The sequence below is a fragment of the Melitaea cinxia genome, chromosome Z (genome assembly GCF_905220565.1).
Source record: "Melitaea cinxia chromosome Z, ilMelCinx1.1, whole genome shotgun sequence".
NCBI lineage: Eukaryota > Metazoa > Arthropoda > Insecta > Lepidoptera > Nymphalidae > Melitaea > Melitaea cinxia.
In genome coordinates, this window is record NC_059424.1 from 6,519,882 (window position 1) to 6,532,291 (window position 12,410).

At 32.9% G+C, this 12,410-nt stretch overlaps 1 protein-coding gene across 1 annotated transcript in view; it reads right to left on the minus strand.

The window, feature by feature from the left end:
• The window catches only part of LOC123668366 (coiled-coil domain-containing protein CG32809), a 169,589-nt gene that overhangs the window by 147,367 nt on the left and 9,812 nt on the right, over window positions 1-12,410 (minus strand). Inside the window, exon 2 of the mRNA XM_045602099.1 lies at window positions 10,281-11,989. Within this exon, the coding sequence (XP_045458055.1) occupies window positions 10,281-11,955 (1,675 nt within the window). The 5' untranslated portion in view covers window positions 11,956-11,989. The remainder of the gene's footprint in view (window positions 1-10,280; window positions 11,990-12,410) is intronic.

Sequence of the window (12,410 nt, forward strand, 5' to 3'; positions counted from 1 at the left end):
TATTTAATGAGTATCGATAATAGCAAGTAGGTGTCAACCTGTAAGAAGCACGTACTCAACAATAAGTTGATTAAAGCCCAAAAGGCGTGTTCTACACCCCGTACCACTTGTGCTTCAGAACTCAAATCGTAAAACTTTTACATTGCTTGTGTATTTTTGGATAATCTAAATAACAGACCTAATAAATTATAACTAAGGAATATTATATAAAATTTATTTACTTTTATTAAATGCATAATTGAAAATTAGCGCATAGAACGAACAATTTACCACCAACCCACATTGTCTCCATTATAATAGTGAAACATCTAATATATAAAATTCTCGTGTCGCGGTGTTTGTAGTTAAACTGCTCTGAAACGACTTGACCGATTCTCATGAAATTTTGTGTGCATATCTGGTAGGTGTGAGAATCGAACAACATCTATTTTTCATACCCCTAAGTTATAAGAGGGGGGGGGGGATTCAGAAGGTTAATAAAATGGCATACATATGGCAAAACAACGTTTGCGGGGTCAGCTAGTAATATATATAATCTGCTAGTCAGAAGTCTTATAATTCTAAACCAACATTTCTTTTATTCGACTTATTCTCAGTTTTTATATTTAAACTATACGTACGTATAACGAATGATACTTTTATAGTAAAACTTCGTCAAATTTTCCAAAATTATAACCAAAACACTGTGTGACGTGTACTTGCTGGCTAAGATATTTTAATTTCAGGAGTTCGTACACAATTATTTGACTGAAATAAATAAAAAGTAAGCCGAATATTTTAACACATAATTTTTACAAACTTGTTGGCGCAGTTTACAGTGACCCGGTTTTCTGCTCCAGGAGCTGTGGGTTAGATTTCCGCCCTGAGTCTGTATATCTATATAATAGGTTACCTATGAAATTGCCGTTTTTAATTAAATAAGTTAACGCACTTTTTTTCTATATTGTTTTATTTTTATTATTTAAAGTAATTACCCATGGAATAAATGCATTTTTGTCAACGTAAAGGTAACTTATTGATGCTTTTCTTGAAAAGCTCTGCTGGACAGGAGGCAACAAACTATTCAAAGGCATTTTGTACTGCCTCTCGGGTATTAAATTTTAATCCCTTCAAAAAGTTATAAAAAATCTGGAAAAATTGGGAGTCTGTAGGGACAAGATCTGTTGAGTACGGTGGATTTCAGAGAACTTCCAGCCCAGCTCTTGTAACTTGGAGACCGTCTGCTGTGCAGTATGAGGTCGCGCGTTGTCCTGCAGGAGCAGCGAAGCCGAGCGATTGAAGCTTCCCCAATATAATGTTTAGTTCTTCACAGTACACACCTGCAGTAATGCTCATGCCATTTGGTAAGAAACTGTGATGAACTGCACGAGCGCTAGACCACCAAACAGTTACCATTTTTTAGGGGTCATTTTTCATTTAGGGCATTGTTTAGGTGTTGAACCAGGATCTAACCAACAAGCTGAGTGCTTGCGGTTGTCGAATAGAATCTATTTTTCGTCACAAGTAACAACAAGATTCAATATGCCTTCGTTTGTGTGTCTGTTGAGTAGTGCAAGGCATGTCTCGACGCGTATTTCGCGCTGACGCTCATTAAATTCGTGAGGCACCCATTTATCGAGCTTCTTTACCTTGCCAATTTGACGCAAATGGACCAACATGGTTTTAGTGCTAACTTCGAAAGCTGCTGCTAATTCAGCAGTAGTTTGAGAATCGTCAACCTCCACAATCGCCTTTAATTCGTCATTGTCGACTAACATTTTCAGCCAACCACGTGCTTCTTTTCTTAGGTCAAAATTTCCGGGACGAAAGCGAGCAAACCAATAACGGGTGGTACGATCGTTACTAGTGTTCACACCGTAAACGTCGTTGATGTTGCGTGCCGCTTCTGCCGCTTTGCTACCACGACGTAACTCGTACTCCATAATCACCTGAATTTATAACATATCCATGATGACGAAAAATGTACAAACGCGATGTAAACAGAACGATAACCATTAAACAAATTACTAATTATAAAAAAAAACTTCTATATTTTTAAAATAAAAATAATTTGAAATTCGAGTTCTTAGCGAATTTTTTTTTCTTTTGAAATAGGCAGTACGACGAAACGGCAATTTCACAGGTAAAGACCTAATATATTTATTTAATAAAAAATTATTATGCAAACATATCACTCGGCTGTCACCCGAAACACGGGTATTAAGTTGCCTACCTTAGGAACAGACGACCGTGTATGGTAAAAATATTTATTTATTTATAATTTATAATATAATAGATGTGCCTGCGACTTCTTCCGCGTGGAATGTAACAAAAAGTTATTATTCAGTTCGCAGAGTTATAAAATAAAGAGATTATTATATAAATAGAATAGGGTATTACATCGCTATCTGCTAGTAAAAGTCCCGTTAAAATTGGTCCAACCGGTTCAGAGATAAGCCGGAACAAACAGAGACAGAAATACAAAATTAAAAAAAATATATTTTGGTATATGTACCGTGTACACATCCATATGCACTTAGTTAAAAGGGGTTATTTTAATATTACAAACAGATACTCCAATTTTATTTATTTATATAGATAAAACTCTTAAAAACTCAATTGTTTTTTAATTGAATATATACTGAAATAATGAACTTAGAGTACGTATTTTTTGGTACACTGTACTTAATTTGAGTAATGTTATTGACAACTCATTTGAATTTTGACTAGCATCTCAAATATCGAGGATTATATAACTTCTATGAAGTATTGAGCAAATGTTAACCGTTTTATTGCCCCTAGTAATAAATAATCTGATATCAATATTATGTGTTTATAATGGTAATTATATAATATTTTCCTTTTTAGAGTCAATCAAATTTACCTATTAGTTCACAGGAATATATTTACAACATATTAGAACATTACAACATGACGAACTAAATTCACGGAGGATACCTCTTGTATCTGCCAACATTAATTTGTACTCAATATTACTTTTTAATATTTTAGTTACTGTTTTTTAACCGACTTCCAAAAAAGGAGGAGGTTCTCAATTCGACACTATTTTTTTATGTATTCTATTATGTATGTATTATATATTGTTTCAGAACTTTTGACTGGGTGGACCGATTTCGACATTTTGGTGGTGTGTGTCATTTGGTCCCATTTAAATTTATTTGAGATCTAACAACTACTTTTCGAGTTATATCTAATAATGCGTTTTTACTTGACGCTTTTTTCGTCGACTTACGTTGTATTATACCTACGTATAACTTTCTACTGGATGTACCGATTTTGATAATTCTTTTTTGTTGGAAAGTAGACATTTTTAGTTTGGTACCATGATAAGAAAACCAGGATCTGATGATGGGATCCAAGCGAAATCGAGGGAAACTCTCGAAAATCCACAATAACTTTTTACTGGGAGTACCGATTTTGATCATTTTTAATTTAATCGAAAGCCGGTGTTTATCATGTGGTCACATATAAATTTTATTGAGATCTGATAACCACTTTTTAAGTAATCTTTGATAACGCGTAGTTACTTGACTATTTTTTCGTCGATCCACGTTGTATTACTCGTCGATGTAATTGAAGTCGGTTTTTTTTCGTTTGCGAGCAAACACAATTATTCCAGAATGTATTGACAACATTTTTTTATATATATTATAGACCACGAATTTTATACATTTTATTCTTTCAAAGTATTTGTCTTCTGTTTGAGCGCGTTTCACATCTAACGACTACGCGTTAGCGCAAAGGTCACAGCGCTGAATTACGGTTGTTGCGCTTGCGGTTGCGGGTTCGGTTCCTGCACATGGCAAACATTTGTATTGTCTATACAAATGTTTGCCTATAGACCTCTAACACAGGAGTAAATTCTACTAGGGGCCCTTGAGTGTGAGGCGTTTATTTTATGTTATGGACCTCAATTATCTACTAGGTGTAAGTAATAATTGTATATAAACTTAGTCTATTGTATCGCTTAACTCGGCAAAAGTTTATATTATTTTAATTACGGCGTTAATTAATAGTATTTTAAAATCATTAATCAAAAAAAGACTACTAAAAAGTTTAAACTATCCGATTGCGATTTACTTTTACAATAAAACTAAGTGAACCAGCAAACGTTGTTTTGCCATATATGTTATTAATCCCCCTAATCCCCACCACCCTTATAATTTAGGGGTATGAAAAATAAATGTTGGCCGATTCTCATACCTATCCGATATGCACAAAAAATTTCATAAAAATCGGTCCAGCCGTTTCGGAGGAGTATTGTAACTGACATTGTGACACGAGATTTTATATAGAAGATAAGATATAGTACGTGAACATAAGACACTATCATCATATTTAGAGCTGACTGCACTTTCTAGTTCACGTTTAAGGTAAAATTTATAATTTATTGATTTATTTGAATTAATAGTTTTCAATAGTACCAAGAAACACTAAACTTAGCCAAAAACAAAACTGTCGAGAGACGGCTACCCATGAACATCCGGCTTGAGGAACAATGCAATAGAAATACGGCATGCTCATGCATGCATCGTGCAATTATCTTAACAATGTATTTCTGTAACAGAGGTATTATGTCTGTTACATTGATTTCAAACTGAAATTATTTAAAAAAAAAAGTATTTGACTACGCTGCACTAAAAAAGATATTTATTTACTGTCAAAATAAAATGGAAGATTTTGCTAATGGCATACTATACAGATAATAATTATTGTTATGTTATGCTCATGTAATTCTAGAAAAAAATGTGTACGTTACTCATTGTTAAAAAATATAATAATGTCAATGATTTAAATCAGTCAGTCAGGTAGTTCAGTCTATTGCAGTCCACTGTTGGACATAGGCCTCCTCAAGTTCGCGTCCGAAATTCCGGTTTTCCGCTATCCTCAAACAGCTTACACCAGCATTCTTAAGATTGTCGGTCCAGTGGGCCGGAGGACGTCCCAGACTGCGTTAGCCAGCACGTGGTCTCCACTCGAGGACACATCTGCTCCAACGGCCACCGATCTTGTGACACAAATGACCAGCTCACTCCAACTTTAATTTTCTAATTGTGTAGACTATGTCGGTTACTTTCGTTCTCTCGCGGATAGTCTCATTTCTAATCCTATCTTTAAGAGAAACTACAAGCATAGCCCGTTTCATTGCACGTTTAGTGACTTAAAACCAGTCTCTTCGTCAGTTTCCACGTGTCGGCTCTGTATGTTAAATTGTTAACACAGGCAGGACGCACTGCTCGAAGACTTTTGTGTTCAAGCACTGCGGAATCTTCGAAGTAAAGACTCGACAAAGCCTGCCAAACGCCGCCCAGCCCATTGAATTCTCATAACAGCTTCTTTCTCGAAGTTGTTGCGGCCTAGTTGGTTACTTAGGTCAACATAATCCTGAACAACTCCGAAAAGGGTACCAATCGACCGATTAAATCATATACAATTAGTACGTGGTACCTGGATGACCCAAGCTTAGCTGAGTTTTTTTGTTGGTAAGTTGTGTTTTTTTTTTTGGAAATTACATATATTTAAATTAGATTTATATACTGATGAAATATGAATAATATTTTTCGATCTTAAACGTAACATTGAAGTGAAAGTGGCAAATAGTAAATAAAAAGCATATAATTTACGTACACTATCAAAGACTGAAAAAATTAAGTTAATTAATAATGTCAATATTAAATTGATAATTAATTTATTGAGGTATGACAAAGCGTGAAATATTTCAATTTAAGATTTTATAGTTTGTTGCAGCCGGACTGGGAAGTACCCTAATTTTACAGAAGATAAGAATAATACTGTTTTAGACTAGTTTTATGTTTCTGTGGTGAGTAAGGCTGCTCTAGTACCTAGGGAGGATCGTAGGAAGAATCGGCAACGTGATTGGAATGTTCCTGGTATTGTATGCGTCCATAGTGTATGATAACCGCTTGCCATCAGACAGACCCTTATTGTAGTATTAAATAAAAATACCAAGAAAGATAACAATAATATATTATGACTAATTAAATAAACGATTACGTTGTTTGGTTGACTGTTTGAGTGTAAATTCACATTGAGTACTACACTACAAATAAGAAGTCTTTGTTAAATGGCATTCATTGGTCCATATAGTTACGATATAGTGGTTTGCCGTGCTGGCTACTTAATAAATATACTACTGCAAAGAAAGGACGATAACTATTAACTTGTAATTTCCTTATACCTTAATCTTATCTTAAACTAGCTGACCCGGCGAACTTCGTATCGCCTAACAGTGACTTTTAAGTATTATCACAAATCTTTTGTATGGGAGTATAGAAAAGTGTTGTTTTTAGACTTTTTCAGGAAATTTATTTATTTATTTATTTATTTTAGAATTTTTCTCTCCGTAAGAACCATCCTCGTACTTCAAGGAATATTTTAAAAAAAGAATTAGCGAAATCGGTCCAACCGTTCTCGAGTTTTGCACTTAGCAACACATTCAGCGACTCATTTTTATATTATAGATATATCTCAACTACTTAAGCCTCCGAGACTAGTGAAGTAAGCTTCAGTAATTAAGGAAGTCGAACATTCTTAGCAGTTAATTACATTAGTGAGAAAATATGTTACAAATACTCACAAATACTCATTTAAGACAATCCTCACGTCTACCGATACTTAATTACATCGACTCCTGTTACTTAAACAAATTAAAAACAAAATAAATCAAAGAAAATAATAATTTAAACTATTAAGTGAAATAAATTTGAAATAAAACATATGTCTTTATTTATTTTTGTCGACAGTATAAAATTTAATAATTAATTTTTAAAAAATTTACTACTAGTATTTTAGTTTTACAAACGTCATATTATACAGTCGTGTGACGGATATTACGTCACTTCCGTTATATATTTTTCTTACGGTTTTAGTATCACATTTTTTCAGTTCGGTCGCCCAGCCAAATGTCAAGCCTGCCGTAAGGAACTTCGTTCCAATAAAATCGAGCGTGTTTTCTAAGAAGGTATTTTATAAATTTTCCATTATGTTTATATAAATATAAACAAATTGGAAAAATACGGTAGATATTTCTTATTTCGTAAATAGAAATATTGCTCTTTGCCCAACTTCACATTAGTATTATGTTATTTCAATTTAAATTAACTTTCCATTATACGCTCTACGCGACCAGATGCTGTTTTATTGAAAAGGACTAAATAAAATAAATTAATTTAAAACGAGACGAGAGAGAGAGTGGAGTCCTTCAGTCATCAATTTTGTTTTTTTTTTTTTTTTTTTTTAAATGAAATAATGTATATAAACTTCCATAAAACAAACTAAATAACGTAAAACATAAACAAAGCAATCAAAAATTAACTTATTGTAAGTTAAAGACACAACCATGTAAGAGCATATTTAAAAAAGCTATATATTTCTTTATATATGTTATCGCGCTTTACGAATAGACCAGAGAGACCAAATTGAGTAAGCTGTTTACTTTATAAAATAGTGTACTATGCAGTAAAATTGACTGTCCGTTGTCTGTTTGACTAGCCCGTTGGCGCAGTGACTAGCCTGTTGGCGCGTTGTAGTGGCCCTGCTTTCTGTGCCGCGGGTTGCGGTTTCGATTCCCGCCTGAGTCTGGGTGTAATATTTATATTTATATGTGTATTATTTCTATGTATATTTATAAAAAAATATATACATAGTTATAACAGTCAGTTGTTACCTATAACACAAGCATTAAGTTGCTTACCATAGGAACAAACGACCGTGTGTGTATGTTATAAGATTAAAAAAAAAATACAATCTGCAAAATTATAACCATGGGAAAAATATCAATACATAAAAATTAACTTCCAAATAACACAAATAAAAAATAAGATTATAGATATAAAATGTATACAACTTAACACGAACACTAAAAGGATTATCATGAAACGGTATTATAATAGCCTATAACCTACAGACTAGATTTTTGCATCCAGGGAAATAAAAGGCTTCCCGCAGGATTATCAAGAAACTGTATATCTACGTACGACCTCTACCCACAACGTCGCAGAAAGAGCGTCGTAGCAAATATTAATTTCATAACTTGAAAGTCTTTGACAGTTTTCTTTTATTTAACGACTAGCTGTGTCCGCGACTTCGTCGGCGTAGAATTTAACAAAATAGTTTTCGTTCAGTTCGCAGTTATAAAATATTTTTAAAAAATCTGAAATAAAAGTAGCCTGAGTTACTCCTTATTACATCAGCTATCTGCCAGTGAAAGTCCCGTCAAAATCGGTCCAGCCGTTTCAGAGATTAGCTGGAACCAACAGACCGACAGACAGACAAAAATTGTGAAAAATGTTATTTTGGTATATGTACCGTGTATACATACATACATATGAATTTAGTAAAAAGCTGTTATTTTAATATAACAAATAGACACTTCAATTTTATTTATTTGTATATATATAGGTAAACATATCGTCGCGAATAACTGGATCTACATCAATATGAGATTTTCAGTTTAACGAGACGTGACTTATTGGATTGGAAAAACGAAAGTTAATCATCATCATCATCGCTATGTGGCTATGGCAGTCTAGAATTTAGCCACCCCCTCTCTTCCCGTAGGTATCGTAAGAGGCGACTAAGGGAAAACACAGTTCCACTACCACCTTGGAAATTAAAAAGCCGACCGGTGGAGGGATGACCAAATGCTGGTCAAAGAGCTTTCGTCATTTCATAAGAAAAAATAATAACAGTAAGAAAACCATTGTCAATCATTAATACACTAATAAACACCGACATTAAAGTTGTACGAGTTTTATTTGACAGCCTAAAAAGTTTTAGTACTCTATTCATAACAATATTATAATGCAGATTTACAGGAACCGAAATTTTTCCTCTAAATATGAGGGGTACCTAATTTTTTTTTAAATACTTTCTACGCACATATATACTCGTACATGTTTACTCAAGAGAGTAAATTTAAATTTTAAATTCTTGTACAGCATGGAAAATATATTCATGAACTTGTAATACTTAAGGGTTGTCTATCTTGTAATATCTTTGATAACATATAGGGTTAACTCTACTACATTAGATTGATTTGGTTCTTGCAGATAATCACAGATGACTCTGATTGTATATTATTATGATAGAAACGTAAAAAGGTTTGTTGTAAAAAAAAAGACAAGAATAATAATTATGCAGTGGTTTTTTTATTTTAGTTAGTATGTAGTTTCCTGTTATAATTTTTTTTTTTTAAATATGTTTCGTCAAGTGGTTATTTCGTTAATTTGCTATATACACATATAATCCGTATATCCAAAACGTTAACGCCAACATAATATTTTTTTAAACGCTTCTTTTTACTATAATAGTACTACGAAAAGAATTCACATGATATTCAATTTATAGATTGATGTGTATTCTGTACAAAAGTGTGTATTTTAAAGCATATTAATCGATGATACGATGGTTTTAAAAATATAGATCTTTTAAAATTATGCTTATCCCACAGGCGATTTATAACTAAAGCCTATATATTGACAGTCCTGTGATTGTCTCGTAAAGCTAGGACGTGGTCCAACACTGACGGTATTTTTAAACGATTTCTCATTTTTTTATGTATATATGTTACCTCAGAAATTTTGAGTGGTTGGACCAATTTCGATGATATTTTTTAATCGAAAGGTTGTGCGTGTCATGTTATACCAATTCATTTTACATTTATACAGAAAAAATACAGTCAAATTGAGAATATCCTCCTTTTTTTGAAGTCGGTTAAAAGTTGATCGATTGAATTGACTGCATAAAAATTTTGCTTACCTAAATTTATCAGATTAATATATTTAAAAGTAAGTAATTATAAGTAATATTTACATAAAATACTAGCGATCTCTGTCCGTCCATATTTTTACACGATAAGTAATCACCAACATTTCGTATATTAAAACCTTCTCCGAAACACGTTGCATCTTGTGGTATAAGTATTATTCCGATCGATTCAGTAGTTTTCGCTGTAAACCGAACAAAACAAACCGGCTCTCTATTTATTACTATGCATTTTATTATCGTTTCATGAATGGGGATAAAAGTATTTGAGGAAAAAAAACTTTAAGAGTATTGTTACAAGATTGATTCAAATACACTGTCCACAGTGTATTTGAATTTTAATAATTAATAATAATAATTGGTAATATTTTTTTTTTTTCAAAAACAGAAAAGTTTGCGAATAAACCTTTTTCAGGGTATTTCAAGTGCGTAAAATGTGATAATCGATTTCCTACCTTAAAATTATAGACAATTTACTAAAAAAATTTGCTTACCTTTTTGAGAACGGCTTTCCATTATTCGTTGAATTTCCCCAACTTCAGATCCGCTTTCAGATTCTGAGCACATTGAACGAATTGTACTTTTAGAGTTATTTCTGTTATTCATCGGTAGAAGGTAACTACTACTAGAACTTGTGACACTTGCTGTACGTAACTCTTGTGGAGAATTTCTATAATCCTGATCATCAAAATCCAGTCTTACTCGAGATAATTCTCTTTTCCGAATGGAATTATTCGCTTGACTGTCGGGACAATCTTGTCGTTTACTACCGATTCTATTTATTGCCACGGCACTCATATTTTGTACACTAGGTAATTTAGAAGAAGCAAGTGTATTTTGAACTAGTTTTTCAGGATTTCTATAAATAACATCAGTTCCTGTTCGATACGTATGACTTGTGATATAAGAATCAGTTCTTCGCTCCGGAGCCCCTCTAATTAAGTGTGGCGATGAATATGTAGCCTGATTTATACTGTTATTGACATCTATTCGTCGTGATAAACTAAAGCTCCGGGGATCATTAATATATGTGTTAGGAGTACTGCAATTAGAATTTGAATAACTTCTATTATATATTTTAGATTCTCCGACTGGACTATTTAGCGATTGCTTCAAAAGATATTCATCCTCTTTCTGCTTTAGTTCTTTTATTTTCTGCCAATAGAACGCTTCCACTTTTTGTCGAGTTTTTTCTTTTTTAACTAGTTCTTCTATATTCGGTCTCTCGATTGCCATTAATGGTGATTTACAAACACTTGTAGAAGAACTTGGTGATGATATAAATTTGTTTCGTAAAGATCTATTGACAGAATTCCTTTTTTCTTCTGCTTCAATCATAGTTTTTCGAACATGTTCGTAAGGCGACACTGTTGTAGGCATGTTTGGAATTTTATGACTAATAGCAACAGGAGAAGTAGGTGCTGAATAGTTATAGGGTTTTTCGACAATCCAGTCTTTTTCTATGGCTATAGGACCTTGTTCAGTATTTTTTGGTTTTTCTTTGATCGGAGAAAGACTTCGAGCCCTTGTAGGCTGAATTGTACGTACATCCGCTTCTTTTTTTGGAGATATTAAGAATTTCGTGCTCACTTTTTTAATTTCCGCTCCTACTGATTCAGGTTGAGTATGGGTTTTAGATGCTTTATAAATTTCAATTTCATCAAGTGGCGATATTTTGTTTGAAAGTTTATCTAACGAATGATAATATACATCAGAATAAGGAAGCGGTGTATACGTTTCATTTTGAGGCTTTGGAGGAACTTGTGGTCTTGCCATATATTTTTCATCATTTATTTCGTTACTATATAACGTCGCTTTACCCTGATGCTTCTGGATTTTTACATTATCTGACACCAAAGTACTGTTCGAGGAGTGATTACTTAACATGCCCATATTACTAGAATTATTCACACTCGAAACGAATGATGCGTTAGAAAGATTTTCATATATTCTATCATCATGGTCTCGGTGCCCTCCGACCTGGTTGTCATACTTTGGGAAAACAGTTTGAGGGTTTTGGTAATGATTACTACGACTTGTGCCACAGTCAGTATTCAATTTAATATTAGAATTTTTTATTGACATTTTTTCTTTACTTTTATTGGAAAAAAATATATTTGGAAATATTTTACGAAAACTACTTCCCCTTTTTTTGTTAGTATCTGTCATGATGTGTATTGACTGTAACGTCAAGTTGGTTTACCTGAAACAATAAACATATTTTATATTTATACTAAGCTTAGAACCAAAGTAAATAAAGAGTCACTTTATCCTTTTAACATATAAACATGAATGTTTGTCTGTATGTCCTTTATAGAATCGTAAACTATGCATTTGATCATGTCATAATCTTCAGCTAAGTGTTGTGCATGAACCCACAAAGGTTTCTGAGTTGGTAAAACCATTAAAAAATAAGCGTAGAAACGCGCGCAGAGTACAGCTAGTCTATACAAATAAATAAAATTGGAGTGTCGGTTTGTAATATTAAAATATCCGATTATTACTAAATGCCTATGGATGATACTAAATTATTATTTTTTACAATTTTTGTCTATCTGTCTGTCTATCTGTCTGTTTGTTCTGGCTAAAACGGCACCACAAAGTAGAACTAACTACTAACTGAG